Genomic DNA, 17,712 nt, shown 5'->3' on the forward strand with positions numbered 1-17,712 from the left:
ATTTGGATTCAACGCAGATTTGCAGTCTTTATGTTATTTTTTTCACATTCCTTCCTTTCATGTCACACTGAGCTTGTAGAGCCACTCTGTTCTCTCATCTCTTTTCTTTCATATAGACTGTCCCCCAAGCCTGTAGTGCATTTCCTCCGCATCTCTACCTCTTACAATCCTTATCTGTTTTCAACACTCAGCTTAGGTTCTTTTACATACATGAAATCTCCCCCAATTATAAAATTGAAAGTGAATTCTTTTCCCCATGCTTCTTGGAGCATTGTGGCTAGGCTAGCCTTTACCCATATGACATTCCTCCTTGTGTCATACATATATTTGTACATGGATTACTTCCTCTATTAGCCTGAAAGCTTCACAAAGGCAGTGACAAAGTTGCTGTTCATTGTCGAGTCTTTAGTGTTGAAAACATTTATTCACACATTGTAGGTATTTAACATATTTTGTTGGAATTCAACTATTATTTTTAGAATTACCTTTTTCCATGCATAGCAGTGGTAACGTGTACTGTCCAAGGAATTCATTTGCACCTATTGTAGACTGACTTTCAGCAACAAAGCGTATGAGTGCCATTTCTGGGGCATGGATAGTAAATGTGAATGTTTCATTCCATCGTGGATCAAAAGCTGAAATATAAAATGGTTATTGTCAAAGAAATAGGCTCATCTTTTGAAAAGTGAAAGGTTAATTTGCTTCCATAGCTTTTCCTCTCTATCCTTACAAGACTAATAATAATCTCAGGACAATTTGTTACATCTTATCTATTATCCTATTTAATTACCTTAATCAAATTTAGTATGACTGACATACACATAGATGTATATATCCCTATATTTAAAAATATTAACTCAAAAAATGAATTTTCATATACAAAGAAAAAGATCATCTGCAAAATTGAAAAAACTATTATTAACACTTTAACTTTTTAAAAAAAGAATATCAGAAATTCAACATATTTCTTTCGAAGATGCCCTGCTTGACTGTGTTTCCTTTTGAAATTTCTTTCTGTTCTCTTCAGTGCATTATTTTTTAAATGCTTCAATGATCAGCTTTTCTTTCTTTTCTTCTTTTTCAGGGGGCAATACTATTCCCTCTTGCCCCCAAAATACCCTTGAGAGAAAATAAAACTACAACTCATAAAAAATAAAGATATATTTTGAGGCAAAATTACACATTTTTTGCATCTAAAAATATCTCATTCTAAACTTTGAGGCCATTGTCTTTCCATTCCACAAGAAGTGGGTAATATGCTTCATTTATCTCATCCTTTTGAGACATAGTTAGCAATTAGTTAGAGGACAAAGTCAGTCATAGTTCTTTTTCATTATAATATTATGTTACAATTAAAATAGCAATAATAATGTAGTGGTTTTGCTAAATTGACTCTGCATCAGATCATACAAGTCTTTCCAGATTTCTCTGATGCCATCTTATTTATCATCTTTTTATCACAATAAAGGGCATAAGTGCCAGGCCTGAAATTGGGAAAATTCCTCTTTCTGAGTTCAAATCTGGCCTCAGACACTTACCAGCTGTATGACCTGTACAAGTCATTTAATTCTCTTTGCCTCCATTTCTTATCTATAAATTAAACTGAAGAAGGGAATGGCAAATAACTCTTGTATCTTTGCCAAGAAAACTCCAAATGAGGTCAGAAAGAATTTGACAAGACTGAATGTCTGAGCAACAAAGAGTCACAGTAAAATTACATTGTATTTATATACCATACTTTTTCAAACATTTCCCAATTGGTTAACACCCTGTTTCCAGTGCTTCACTCTAACAAAAAGAGTTACTATGTTTTCACATTTGTGGGTCCTTTAATTCCTTCACTATTGTCATTGTTATGAGTCTAAAGGTGGGTGGCCATTAAAATTTGGAAATATTTGTTATTTTTTAAATGAATTTTTCTTGATGTCTTTTATTTTTTACATCAGTTTTACTTAGTATCCATACTCTTCTGTTACTGGAAAGCTATTCCAAATCACAAGTAATATTTTTGAAACACAACACAAAAAAAGAGGAAAAATTAGCATAATTGATCAACAAATTGAAAAAAGTCCTTAAACATATGCAATACACAAATATTTATAGACTTTCAACTTCCATGAAAGATTAGACCTAGGTTATCCTCTCATATCTTTCCTTTTGAGTAATACTCAATCTTAATTATTTTGTTAGTCACTTGATTTTCTTGTAGGTAGTTGTTCAATCCAATGATTTTGCTGTAGTCTTTGTGTACATTGTTTTCTTGATTCTGCTTTCTTCACTATGAATCAGTTTATGCAGATCTTGCTGTATTCATCACATATGTGATTTCTTATAGCACAGTAATATTCTATTACATTCATGTACCACAATTTGTTTAGCTATTCCCAAATCAATGGACATCCACTTTGCTTCTATTTCTTTGCTATGCTAAAAAGTGATGCTATATTTTGATGTAAGAAAAATGAACCAATTCCATTTTATATAATCACCAACATTTTACACAGTTGCTAGAGTTGTCTTATTTTTCTGAGTTATGTTTGGTTGTCTTAGAACTAAAATTTCACAATTTTGGAGAAGTCACTTATTATACCATTTACTATTTTGCAAGGTTCAGGTGGATACAACCAATCAAAGTCCCCAAACTTTAGAAAATTTCTAAATTTAAAAAAAGTTGATACTAAAAATAGTAATTATACTATAAAAACCCTTATAAATCATTCTTCAGGGTCTTCATAACTATTATGAGAGCCTTATATCCAATTTTTTCTGCTGTTTCATGCTTTGCTAACAAATCAGATAGTTTAGGCTTCTTCTCAGTTATTACAAGTCACTCATGACATGTGTATACAGGAACTTTCTCCTTATCATGATTTTCTTGGGAAATAAGCCCAGTAATGCAGTGTCTGTTTCAAAAGGTACATAAATTTTAGTTACTTTATTTGCATAATTCTAAGTTTATTTCCAAAATGACTGTACCATATCACAGCTCCACCAAAAATGTGTTAGTGTGCTAGTTATCCCACAACCATTCCAATATTAACTTGCCATTTTTGTCAGATTGATAATTTTCAGGGAGTGGGGTGAAACTTTAGAATTATTTTATTATACATTTCTGTTATTAATAAATTTGAAGCATTTTTCATGAAGTATTTTGCAATACAGTCAAAGCTTGGTACTCAACACTTTCAGAATTCATAGAATTTGGTATTTGACACATTGATAAGAAAAAAATTGTAGTATTCTGCATTTTCTTGGCACTCAATATGCTTGCTAGAGCTTGTTGATGTTGAGATCTCCAGTAGTGTATGCCCACTCCAGTCAAAACAAAGGATCATATGTTAGTTCAGGAGCATAAAAAAGAACTCAGTACTGAAGAGTTGCAAGGACTTCAAAGAGAGCAGCAACAGCTAGTGGCAGGTAGGGGTGAGGGGGTTGTTCAGGTGAAATGGAGACCAAGAAGAATGTTCCCTCTTCAATAATCAAGGAAATGAGTGCAAAATGGGTGGAAGAACAAAACTTTGTTGAAAAATATCACCCTGATAAAGTTTTAATAATCAGAATTATAAATTTGTTAAATGACCAGAACTTGACCAGACCACTTCCCACTTTAGAGGAATTTTGAAATACAGATGAAAACATCATTTGTTGGGTTTCTTGTGAAGCTTATACCAGGGGAATCTCAAGCAGGGTTGAGTGGTGATAAGGGACAGAAAAGAGAAAGAAAAAGAATTCCAGAAGGGCAGTTGCCCTCAGATATTATGGAAGATGTGTCCTCTTCCAAATAATACCATTTCTCTTGTCTAACATCCCTATAAGTCATAAACTCAATACAGGTACAGTTACACTAAAATTATTTTATTTAATCTAAATACTGTTTTTATTTATGTCTATATATTAGCATTAATATTTATTTAGTAAAATACAAGTCCATTGATGCATATAATACCTTATAAAATCTGGGTTTTCTGGATGTTGGGAAGAGATTAATCCAATTTATATTATTCCTTGTGGGAAAAGTTCATTTGGTATTCAATTAGCCTAATGAATTAATACCTAGTATCAAGATACCATTGTACTTCTAGATGCATTTACTGAGTTTTTGTGATGATTAGTGAACTTAAAAAAATTCATTTTAAAGCAAAAAATTAAACCGTTTACCACTATTGAATTTGACCACTTATTTATTGATAATCACTACTAGTCATAAGTGTGTGCAAAGATAATGGTTAACTATATATCTTTGATTCCAAACTTTTATCAAAGAAATGTGATAGGCAACAGGACACTATGAAACAAAACCAAAAGAATGAAAAAATTGAGGAAAATATTAAGCATATCATTCACAAAACAGAGGATTTAGAAAATCATTTGAGGAAAGACAATTTAAGAATCATTGGTCTACCAGAAGCTGATGCCAAAAGAAAAGGCCTGGACATAATACTACAGGAAATTATTCAAGAAAACTGCCTCAATATTCTAGAACAAGAGGGAAAAGGGAGATGGCAAGAATCCACAGATCATCTCCTGTACTTAATCCACAACTGACATTACACAGGAATGTTATAGCCAAATTCAAGAACTATCAGACCAAAGAAAATATATTAAAAGATGCCAAAAAGAAGTCATTCAGATACCATGCAACCACAGTGAGGATAACACAAGATCTGGCTGCATCCATACTGAAGGACTGAAAGGCATGGAATATGATATTCTGGAAAGCAAGGAAACTAGATCTACAACCAAGAATCAATTACCCAGCAAAACTGTTTATATTCTTATAGGGGAAAGTATGGTCATTCAACAAAATAGAAGAATTCCAAGAATTTGTAAAGAAAAGACAAGATCTGAACAGAAAATTTTATGTCCAAGCACAGAACTCAAGAGAATTATCAAAAGGTAATTAAAAAAGAGGGAAATAAGAAAAACAAAACAACAATAAAAAAATTTTTAAGAGACTCACTAAGTTAAAATGATATGTATCCCATGAGGTCATTGGTAACTCTTAAAAACTGTTGTTATCACCTGGGCAACTAGAAGAATTACACTTAGAGGGAACAGTGACAAACTACAAGACATAAATATGTATACAGATATATGTATGCATAAATACATATACATGTGTATATTTATATATATACAACTAGAGCTAAAAAAGAAATTAATACTAAAAGAAATGGGAAAAGAAACAAAAGGGGGTAAATTTATATGTCACAAAGAAGCTCATGGCAGGAAGGGGGAGAACATAAATACACTGGAAGGGTAAAGAGGTTGGAGATAGGAAATACTCAACTTTGACATGCATTGAAATTGACTCAAAGAGGGAAGAACAATCCAATCCATTGGGGCAGAGAATAGATTTGCATCTTATAGGGGAGTAAAAGGGTAACAACATGGACTGGTGGGGAGGGAGAGGGTAGGGGGTAGTTTTAAAAAGATTGCAAAGAAAATAAGGGGGGAATAAGAAGGAAGGGGATAGAAAGGGAAGTAAAATAAGGGTGGGAACTAGGGGGATTGAATAAAAACAAACATTGATGTAGAAGGAAATAGTGAAAGAAGAAAAGGCAGGACTAAGAGTAGAAATCAAAATGCTGGGAAATACACAGCTGGCAATCATAACTCTGAATGTGAATGGAATGGACTCACCCATAAAATGCAAGTGAATAGCAGAGTGGATTAGAATCTCAAACCCTACCATATGCTGTCTATAAGAAACATACATGAGGAAGGTAGATATGCATACAGTGAAAGTAAGAGGATAGAGCCAAATCTATTGGGCATCAACTGATAAAAAGAAGGCAGCAATCACAATCATGATATATGACAAAGCTAAAGTAAAAATAAATCTAGTTTAAAAAGATAGGGAAGGTAATTACATCCTGACAAAAGGCAGTATAAACAATGAGCAAATATCTATACTCAACATATATGCACGAAATGGCATAGCATCCAAATTTCTAAAGGAGAAACTAGAGGAGCTCAAGGATGAAATAGATAGAAAAACTATACTTGAGGTAGACCTGAACCTTCCTTTATCTGAATTAGACAAATCAAACCAAAAAATAAATAAGAAAGAGGTAAGAGAAGTGAATGAAATCTTGGAAAAATTAGAGCTAGCAGACATGTGAAGAAAAATGAATAGGGACAAAAAGGAATATATCTTCTCTTCAGTAGCACATGGTACATTCACAAAAATTGACCATGTATTGGGGCATAAAAACATGCCAAACAAGTGAAAAAGAGCAGAAATAATAAATACAACCTTCTCAGATCACAATGCAAAGAAAATAATAATGAGTAATGATATGTGTAGAGGTAAATCAAAAATTAATTAGAAATTAAACAATACAATTCTCTAAAACTGGTTAGTCAAAGAACAAATCAACGAAACAATTAATAATTTCATTGAAGAAAATGACAATGATGAGACATCCTTTCAAAACAAATGGGATGCAGCCAAAGCAGTACTCGGGGGGGAAATTTATATCCTTGAGTTCATATATTAAGGAATTAGGGAGGGCAGAGGTCAATGAATTGGGCATGCAAATTAAAAAACTAGAAATTGAACAAATTAAAAATCCTCACATGAAGACTAAATTAGAGATCCTAAAAATCAAAGGAGAAATTAATAAAATTGAAAGTCAAAGAACTATTGATTTAATAAATAAGACTAGAAGCTGGTACTTTGAAAAAACAAATAAAATAGACAAAGTACTGGTCAGTCTAATTAAAAAAAAGGAAAGAAGAAAACCAAACTGACAGTATCCAAGATGAAAAGGGAGACCTCACCTCTAATGAAGAGGAAATTAAGACAATCATTAGAAACTATTATGCCCTATTATATGGCAACAAATATGGCAATCTAGGTGATATAAAGGAATATTTACAAAAATATAAATTGCCTAGACTAACAGAGGAAGAAATAGATTACCTAAACAACCCCATATCAGAAAAAGAAATTGAACAAGCCATCAAAGTACTCCCAAAGAAAAAATTACCAGGTCCAAATGGATACACAAATGAAATCTATCAAACATTCAAAGAACAACTAATCCCAATATCATACAAACTATTTGACAGAATAAGCAAAGAAAGAGTTCTACCAAATTCATTTTATGACACAAATATACTACTGATCCTAAAACCAGGCAGGTCAAAAAGAGAGAAAGAAAACTATAGACCTTTCTCCCTAATGAATATAGATGCAAAAATCTTAAATAGGATACTAGCAAAAACACTCCAGCAAGTCATCACAAGGGTTATTCACTATGACCATGTAGGATTCATACCAACAATTCAAGGATGGTTCAATATTAGGAAAACCATCTACATAATTGACTATATTAACAAGCAAACCGACAAAAATCACATATTATCTCAATAGATGCAGAAAAAGCCTTTGATAAAATACACCACCACATTCCTATTGAAAACACTAGAAAGTATAGGAATAGAAGGGCCTTTCCTAAGAATAATAAACAGTATATATCTAAAACCTTCAGCAAACATCATCAGCAATGGGGATAAACTAGAAGCCTTCCCAATAAGTTCAGGAGTGAAACAAGGATGTCCATTATCACCTCTATTATTTAACATTGTACTAGAAACACTAGCAGTAGCAATTAGAGAAGAAAAAGAAACTGAAGGTATTAAAATTGGCAATAAGGAGACCAAGCTATCACTCTTTGCAGATATGATGGTCTACTTAAAGAATCCTAGAGAATTAACCAAAAAGCTAGTCAAAATAATCAACAACTTTAGCAAAGTTGCAGGATACAAAATAAACCCGCATAAGTCATCAGCATCTCCTACCCATTTCAGCAGCAAGAATTAGAAAGAGAAATTTCATTTAAAATCACCCTAGACAATATAAAACACTTAGGAATCTATCTGCCAAGACAAACACAGGAACTATATGAACACAACTATGAAACACTCTCCACACAATTAAAACTAGATCTAAACAATTGGAAAAAAATCAACTGCTCATGGGTAGCATGAGCTAACATAATAAAAATAACAATCCTACTCCAATTTATTTACTTATTTAGTGCCATACCCATTGAACTACCAAAAAAACTTTTTTACTGAAGTAGAAAAAAAATACAACAAAGTTCTTTTGGAAGAACAAAAGATCAAGGATATCCAGAGAAATAATGAAAAAAAAATGCAAAGGAAGGAGGACTTTCAGTCCCAGATCTCAAACTATACTATAAAGCAGGGGTCATCAAAACAATTTGGTACTGGCAAAGAGACAGAAAGGAGGATCAGTGGAATAGACTAGGGGTAAGTGACCTCAGCAAGACAGTCTATGATAAGCCCAAAGATCCCAATTTTGGGGACCAAAACCCACTATTTGATAAAAACTGCTGGGAAAATTGGAAGACATTATGGGAGATATTATGTTTGGATCAGCATTTCACACCCTACACCAAGATAAACTCAGAATGGGTGAATGACCTGAATATAAAGAAGGAAACTATAAGCAAATTAGGCAAACACAGAATGGTATACTTCTCAGATCTTTGGGAATGGAAAGACTTTAAAACCAAGCAAAAGCTAGATAAAAATCCCAAAATGTAAAATCAATAATTTTGATTACATCAAATTTAAAAGTTTTTGTACAAACAAAACTAATGCAATCAAAATTAGAAGGGAAGCAACAAATTGGGAAACAATCTTCATTACAAAAACCTCTGAGAAAGAACTAATTACTCAAATTTATAAAGAGCTAAACCAATTGTAAAAAAAAAAATCAAGCCATTCTCCAATTGATAAGGGCAAGGGACATGAATAGGCAATTTTCAGTTAAAGGAATCAAAACTATTAATAAGCACATGAAAAAATGTTCTAAATTTCTCATAATCAGAGAGATGCAAATCAGAACAACTCTGAGGTATCACCTCACACCAGCAGATTGGCTAACATGACAGCAAAGGAAAGTAATGAATGCTAGAGGGGGTGTGGCAAAGTTGGGACATTAATGCATTGCTGGTGGAGTTGTGAATTGATCCAAACATTCTGGAGGGCAATTTGGAGCTATGCCCAAAGGGCAATAAAAGACTGTCTGCCCTTTGATGCAGCCATAGCACTGCTGGGTTTGTACCCCAAAGAGATAATAAGGAAAAAGTTATGTACAATAATATTCATAGCTGCACTCTTTGTGGGGGCAAAAAATTGGAAAATGATGGGATGTCCTTCAGTTGGGCAATGGCTGAACAAATTGTGCTATATGTTGGTGATGGAATACTATTGTGCTCAAAGGAAAAATAAAGTGGAGGAATTCCATAGGGACTGGAACAACCTCCAGAAATTGATGCAGAGTGAGAGGAGCAGAACCAGGAAAACATTGTACACAGAGACTTATACACTGTGGTACAATCGAATGTAATGGACTTCTCCATTAGTGGCAATGCAATGACCCTGAACAACTTGGAGGAATCTACAAGAAAAACCACTATCCACATTCAGAGGAAACACTGTGGGAGTAAAAACACCGAAGAAAAACAATTGCTTGAATACATGGGTTGAAGGAATATGGTTCGGGATGTAGACTCTCAATGAACATCCTGGTGCAAACAACAACATGGAAATGGGTTCTGATCAAGGACCCAAGTAATACTCAATGAAATTGCACATCGGCTGCAGGTAGGGTGGGTAGAAGGGAGGGAGGGAAATAAAATGATTATTGTAACCAAAAAAAGAAAAAAGAAAAAAAGAAGCATGATACAATTATTTTTCCATTTACCTAATTCTCTTCTGATCCTTGGTGCTTTATTTTTTTTTTGCTTGAACTATTTCTTCAATATCTTTAATTTTCTTAAAGAGATCTCTCATTTTTCCTAATTGTTTTCTTCTATTTCTTTGCATTGCTCATTTAAGAAAACTTCTTATCTCTCCTTACTATTCTCTAGAATTCTTCATTCAATTGGGCATATCTTTCTCTTTCCCCTTTACCTTTTTTCTTTCTTCCATTTCTCAACTATTTGTAAAGTCTCATCAAAAAGCCATTTTGCTTTCTTGGTCTTCATTTTCTTTGAAATGATTTTGTTCCTGCCTCCTATACAATATTGTAAACTTCTGTCCATAGTTATTCAGGCACTCTATCTAGTTGATCTAATCCTTAAAATCTATTTATCATCTCCACTTTCTATAAGGGATATCATTTATTCATAAAGGATGTTATTTAGGTCATATCTTTACCAACTGATGATTTTCCCTACTTTCTTTCATTGAAATCTAAATGTTACAATAAGAAACTCATGGTCTGAACCATAGTCAGCTCCAGGTCTTGGTTTGTTTTGTTTTTAAAACATTACCTTTCATCTTACATTCAATACTATGAATTGGTCCTAAGTCAGAAGAGCAATAAGAGCTTAGCAAAGTAGGTTAAGTTACTTGCCCAGAGTCACACAGCTAGGATGTGGCCAAGGCCAAATTTGAACCCAGCACCTCTCCTCTCCACTCATGGCTCTCTATTCACTAAGTCACCTAGATGTCTGAGGCCCTATTTTAATTGGTTTTATAGAAATTCTCCACCTTTGGCTGCAAGAATATAATCAGTATGATTTTGATATTGACCATGTAGGTAATTCCCATTTATAGAGTAGACCTTTGGATTGCTGAAAAGAATGTTTGCTATGAACAACTAATTATCTTGACAAAAATCTATTAGTCTCTGTCCTGCTTCACTGTGTACTGTAAGGCCAAACTTGCCTGTTAATTTCAATTCGTTTTTTTTAATTCCTACCTTAGCATTTTAATCTCCTATAATGAATGTGACATCCTTTTTTGTTGTTATTTATAGGACATGATATAAGTCTTCATAGAACTGATCATCTTTGGTCAATCAGTGGTTGAAGTGTAGACTTGTATTATTGTGATGTTGAATAGCTTGCCTTGGACTTGAACAAATGTCATTCTGTCATTTTTGAAGTTATATCTTAGTACTACTTTTCTCACCATTTTATTGACTATGAGGGCTACTCCATTTCTTCTAAAGAATTCTTGCCCTCAGTAATTGATATCACCCATTCTTGTACATTTAAACTCATTGACACATAAGATGTCAATGTTTAATCTTCCCATTTCTTATTTCACCTCATCCAGCTTACCTTGGTACATAGATCTTACATTCTGGGTTCACATGCAAGATTGACCTTTATAGCATCAGACTTTCTATTCATCACCAGATACATCCACCATTGAGTCAAAATTTTTGGCTTTGTCCCAGTCATTTGACTCTTTCTGGAGCTTTTTTCAGTTGTCCTTTGCTCTTTCCTAATAATGTATAAGACACCTTCTGACCTGTCAGACTCATCTTCCAAAGTCATATCTTTTAGAATTTTAATGCTATCCTTGGGGTTTTCCTGGCAAAGATACTAGAAATAGTTTGTCATTTCCTTCTCCAGTGGATCATTTTTTGTCAGAATTTGACACTATTACTTATTTATCTTGGGTACACCATAGATTATGGTTTCATGGAGTTACACAAACCCCTCTGCCATGACAAAGCAGTGATCCAGGAGGGGAAATAATATTTATAGCAACATTTTTTGTGGTGGTTCAGAATTGAAAATTATGGGGATGCCTATTATTTGGGCTGAAGATATACATAATTATGATGAAATATTATTGTTCTAGAAGAAATTATAAACAGGTTTGTTTCAGAAAAACCCTGGGGAAATGTATATGAACTGATGCAAAGTGAAATGGGCAGAACAAGGATAACATTGTACACAGTGACAACAATATTGTCATAATGATTAACTATTAAAAACTTAACTGCTATGATGAAGACAATATTCCAAAACAATTCCAAAGGCCTCGTGATGGAAAATGCCCGTCATCTTCAAAGAAAATTGGTTAACTATGAAGGCAGATTGAAGCATTTTTTTCACTTTATTGTCTTTGCTTTTTTTGAGGTTTTTTTTTAATATGGCTAACATGGAAATATATTTTACATGACTTTACATTTATATTTGGTAATATTGCTTGTCTTCTCAATTTGTTGAGGAGGGGCAGTAGTGTCAGAGGGAATTTAGACTTCAAAATGTTTTCAAATGAATGTTAAAATTATTTAATGTATTTTAGGAATATATAATGAAACTCATAAAAATATAATTTTTTGTACTCTATACTGCACCACATAAATGCCTAAGTGTTCTGTCTCTTTTCATTCTGTTTCTCTCTTCTTCTAGAGAGGTCTTTTTTGTAGCATTCAACACTGTCAAAGCTTTGGCTATTAAGATATCAAGAAATTTATGCAGTTAAGAGTCGTCATCCATGGCACTGCAAAGAAGGAAAGTGGACTGCAGTGTGAGGTTGTATTTTTCGTAAGTCTCAAGAATTTAGGGGATGCTGAGTAAGTGCAAGTTAAGCATTAATTACTGGAGAGTTTTACCTTCCTTTTGGTTCCTGCTGGCCAAGACATGGAAACAGCTGAAGTTGTTTTATCTTTGGTATGTTATTTCTGCTTTAGAGATGATTGAGAGGTGAAGTTAAAAGAAAATGACTAGTCCTCCATTGCCACTATTACCTATCCTCCATCTTATTGGACCTGAACTGAAATTTGCCTGTCATTTTTTAAATATTTGAATTATTTCCTTAGTTTTCAGTATTGGAAGAATTGAGGAATGAAGGTATTTAAATTAATTTCCCAAGATCATATAACAAGTTAGGGGAATCATCTTTTTTTCCATGCCTTTAACCCGATTATTATTCTGAGCACCTTCAGTTCTATATCCAAATGTAATGACTAATATAGCTCTTTAGTTAGGAAATTTTACAAACCATGCGATATTTTTAGTAATTCTGTACTTACCTCAAAATAAAAAACTATCTTACTACTATCAAAGGTCTTCTGGTGATGATAGCTACATGTGGCTATGAATCAAGGAATAACAAAACTTCAGATGCACAGTAGAGGGAGAGGCATATTATTCTTATGCTGATGATCAGTATCATCATCATCGTTATACAGGACCTGCTATGTGCTAGACACAGTGCCAAGCACTTTACAAATATCATATCACTTGGGTCTCACAACAACTCTGAGGTATAGGTGTTATTATTATCCCCAGTTTATAGTTAAGGAAAGGTGAATACTAACTTTCCCAAGGTTACAAAGTAAGCTTCTAAGACTAAATTTGAATTTGTCTTCCTGACTCCAGATCCAGTACTTTATCTCCAACATAACCTACCTGCTACTTATATATAGGAATCACAAAAGGTAAGAAGATGTCAATGTATTGTGACCTGAACCACTGGCATGTATACCTGTATGAACGAAATCAGAGATCTATCCAAGTATTACTCTCTAATGAATACAAAATCACTCCAGCTTTTTATTTTAAGCCAGCTTTATCTACTCTGTGACATTGATATCTAAAATTTTAAATACAATTTTACTTAATTATTAATATGCTACATACCCTAATCCTTACTTCTGCTACTTAATGAATATTCCAAATGAAAAGTAATCAAATCTAGATTATCTAACAGGAGAGAGGATATCACAACTCCTAGAATACCTTTTGCTAGAATTCCTGCCCCACTTTGTGAGGCCCTCTTGCTGAGATCTTTCTACATTCTGAGTTGCCTTTCCCCCAGTGCATCTAATTTGTACTTGAATCCTAATGCAGACACACACTGCAGATAGTTATTGCAGTCCTATGAATGCTGCTAGGATACTAATGAGAACTCTAAATCCTCTAATCTTTCAAAGTTCACAAGGTTCTCTACTGGTCAAGGGCAGGGGAAGGAAGAAATTTACTCTCAGGGGTCTGATTGGAACTGCACTCTCTCCTTTGATGGCAGATGTTTGAATTCTCAAATTCTGAGATAGTCTGAATCAGTTCCTTACATATTTGGAAATTAGATCTTCATCAGAATAACTTCTTGAAAATATATTTCCCAGTTATCTACATCCCTTAAAATGTTAATTATATCTTGTTTACAAGCAAGCTTTTGTAAATAATGGATCTCATCTTTACTATATCACAATTGACCAAAAATATAGAGAATGTAAAGTCCATCCACATACATAGATGTATGCATATAAAGATATCCATATGTGTATGTTATATATGAAATAATGCATTAATTATATATGTATATATGCAATTAATATATTAATTGTATATATTATACTTATATAATATATGAATTCTATATCTGCTATTGTTGTTGTTTTGTCATTTTTGGTTGTGTTCAACTTCTCATATACTCTTTTGGGAATGTCTTGGCAAAGATCCTGGAATGGTTTGCCATTTTCTTCTCCAGCACATTTTATAAATGAGAAAACTCATTTGAGCTGGATTCAAACTCATGTCTTCCTAACTCTAGAACCAACCCTCTAACCACTGGACCATCTAGCAGCCCATGGGTTATATATACCTATACATAAATAGTGTTCATATATAAGATATGAAATCTATTACATGAGTAATATGTATATAATGTATGGGTCATGTGTACAACATATTACATAAACACATATATAAATGCATATATATGAAGGTATATCTGTTTTTTCATACATTTATATGTGAATGGATCTTATATTCTCAATATTTTCGGTCAATTGTGAAATATAGTAAGATGAGATCCCTTGTTTGCAAATAATTACAAGTAAAACAAATGCAGCTAAAATTAAAAGGGATACAGATAAGTAGGAAACTTATTTGCAGTGAGTTACTCTGATGAAAGTCTAATTTCCAATATATATAAGAAACTGATTCAGACTGCTTTGGGCATTCAATCATCTGCCAGCAAAGCAGAGAGTGCAGTTTCAATCAAAAACCTGAGAATAAATTGTTTCCTCTATAGAGATAGATGTATGGAGACTCTGTGCACCGCCTTATAGGTCCTTTTATATGAAGATGCCTCCCATCCATGAATTAATATCATTCAAGATTCCTTATAAGTTGTCTGAAAGTAAATACCAGGAGAGGAATAAAACATGGAGTTATATGATCAACAAAAGTATTCACCACAATAATAGAGGAGATCCAGCACAAAGTCCAGGTCAAGGAGGGAATTCTCTGTAGGTAGTGAGGTATTCCAGATTCTTCTGCTTGTGGAAGACATTATACTGATTGCCTTAAACCCTATGATACTGAAGAGTCTCCAGGAAGATATCTAGGATTATTCAAAGAAGTTGGCCTTTCCAACCAAAGAAGAAAAAAAAGGATTGAAAATGTTTATTTCCAGAATTTAGCATGCATCCAAATGGATCCCAATAGTGCTTATCCAATGGTATATCTATTTGGAACAGAAAAGAGAAACTGACAATAATTTCCTAACTAAAGGTTCAGAACTGAAAAGTGGGGTAAATTGATTGGATGGCTTTTAGGAAATTGTAGAGAACTTTTACTGATTCCAAGGTTCCCATAACAGCTAAGGCCCATATTTTCCATGCCCGCATTTGATTAATACCACCATTAATACCTCCACTTCCAAAGAACAAATGATATTCATCCTACAAGAAAGATGCATTATGGGTGTGAGCAGGCTACTACATATAAGCAATGAAGATCTCAAAGCAGAACAGCAGTGTATGATATCATCCAAGAATTATATGACAGAAAAGAAATGGTGACAATGAGATATGACAGGCAAATAACTAGAGTGATCTGGCATCTTCTCATTTTTAAGAGAAAACAAGGAAAGCCTCCAGACACATTGTGGTAAACCTTTGGAAAGAAACAAATGAGAGCTGGATCTGATGGGCAGACATAGATGGGCTGTGGTCTGCATAACTGAAGAGAGCTCCTGAATTAAAGAGATCAAACATCCTTTTGGGTAGTTGAGAAAATAGATATAGCCCATGAAGAGAGAAAGAGATCCCCTGCAAGCTCTCCTAGTTCTATCAGACCTATATTTTGTGTCCATTTCTGGGTATCATGTTCTAGAAGGAATATTCACAGGTTTTGGAGTTTGCCAAGGGGAGGACATTCAATGAGGAATCTTAAAACCATATTATACAAAGATTAATTCAAGGAACTGGGGATATTTAATCTGAAGAAGATAAGACTTGGAGGAGACCTGGTAGCTATTTTGACATTTTTAGATAATTGTTAAATTAAAGAATAATTTGATTCTCTAAAGCCTTTGAATGAAGATAAGTGGGTTGAATATACAAGGGAAATGAATTCTGCTCAATATGGCTTCTTAACAATTGGGAGTATACTGGTCTTTATCAAGAAGTAATGATTTACTTATCACCTGAAATCTTTAAATGGAAGTTCGATAAAAATTTTCATTGATGATATAGAGGTTTCATCATTTGGATGATTGATTGAGATAATTTCTGAACTCTCTTCCAACTCTTAAGGTTTAGATGTTACCAGTTTGTCTCCCTCCAGATGCCCTCAAAACTACTGAGAGCAATACATCCCAAACCTTTCCTAAGGGCCAACCATGATGGTGATTTCTACGGGTAAAAGGAAGCAGGGAGCTGTCAAGACCACTTTCTTGTCCTTTTATGACATATTGTTTCTATGCTTTGCACTAGGGACGCACATTAAGATGCTTTAAGTGAAGTCTGAGAAATAATGTCCCAGAAGATCACTTTAATAGACATTTTGGAGCATATTTGGATATGTTCCAGAATATGCTTAAAATTCAAAATAATAAAAGAATTCCTCATCATTCCCCACCCCCAGATGAAAGATCCTAAACTTCCATGTGGCCTCCAAATTGTCCACAATTATATCAATTTATACATTCAAGAATTTTTTAGAATAGAAACAGGCCTCCCCAACCCACCAAGTCTAACTTGGAACCCATAGGTCCTTAATGTAGAAAAACTGAGGAAAATTATGATGTTCAAGTACTATGAAGTACTATACAATGAAGTACTATGTTCATTTTTCTTTGTTTTATGGTTATGTATTTGGAGCTTGAGAATTGAGTTTTCTGCAGCTGGTAAGTAAGTATTGTTAATTTAGTGATATGTTAAACAATGTAAAATACAGGCATAATCAATAAAATGTCTGTAAACAAAACAATGATCATACGAGGATACTTGAAAACTTTCTATTTACCAAAATTCTAAAATCTGCTCATTAATAACTGCCATATAACATTTTAATATTGAATTTAACACAAAAATTTCTATGGCATCATGATATATCATAAATATTGTTAAGCACAAAATGTTTCACTTTTTAAATCTAGCAAAAATGGCCTTAAAACTTACCATTTCTTCTAATTACGTGAGTCTGTTGCTTTGTTTGGTCATCTGGAATGCCATATATTTCTATCAACACTAGTGAATTATTCCAATAAGTAGATGGCAACTGGAAACCACTTATGAGCTGCTCAAATGGAATTTTAAAATAAGAACAATTTTTGTAGTATAAAATTTCTCATCAGAATTAATTTTCAACTTATATGCATGTATATATTCAATAATACAAGGAGCTGAGGTTTAGATAGCACTTTGTTTTCACTGTGCTTTAAATACAATATCTCTTTGGAGCCTCAGATTAACTCTATAAGGTTGGTACCATTATTTTCCCCATTTTATAATATCTTAGACTTAGAGGGACTGATTCACTTTTTCAGAGTTTCACAACTGGGAAGTATCTGAGGCAGGATTCAAACCCATGTTTGAAACCAGAAGTGGTTCTTAGATCAGACAATATCCAGAATTGTCTGTCATTAAAGGAAATTTGATATAATCTGAAGCTATTTTTAAATGGGGCAGCT

At 33.5% G+C, this 17,712-nt stretch overlaps 1 protein-coding gene across 24 annotated transcripts in view; it reads right to left on the reverse strand.

Moving 5' to 3' along the window:
- Positions 1 to 17,712, reverse strand: part of PLCZ1 (phospholipase C zeta 1) — a 107,705-nt gene that overhangs the window by 26,196 nt on the left and 63,797 nt on the right. For 18 of the 24 annotated variants that reach the window (XR_008912191.1, XM_007503591.3, XM_016425888.2 and 15 more), the window contains 2 exons: positions 17,201 to 17,318; positions 486 to 635 (listed from right to left, as the gene is read on the reverse strand). Coding sequence is in view for 17 of the 24 variants with exons in the window: in XM_007503591.3 (XP_007503653.1) it covers positions 486 to 635; positions 17,201 to 17,318 (268 nt within the window). In the remaining 7 variants the exon portion in view is untranslated. Of the gene's footprint in view, positions 1 to 485; positions 636 to 14,990; positions 15,163 to 17,200; positions 17,319 to 17,712 lie in introns of those variants that run through there. The other 6 variants (XR_008912195.1, XR_008912196.1, XR_008912193.1 and 3 more) reach the window with 3 other exon arrangements.

This window comes from Monodelphis domestica, chromosome 5 (genome assembly GCF_027887165.1).
Source record: "Monodelphis domestica isolate mMonDom1 chromosome 5, mMonDom1.pri, whole genome shotgun sequence".
NCBI lineage: Eukaryota > Metazoa > Chordata > Mammalia > Didelphimorphia > Didelphidae > Monodelphis > Monodelphis domestica.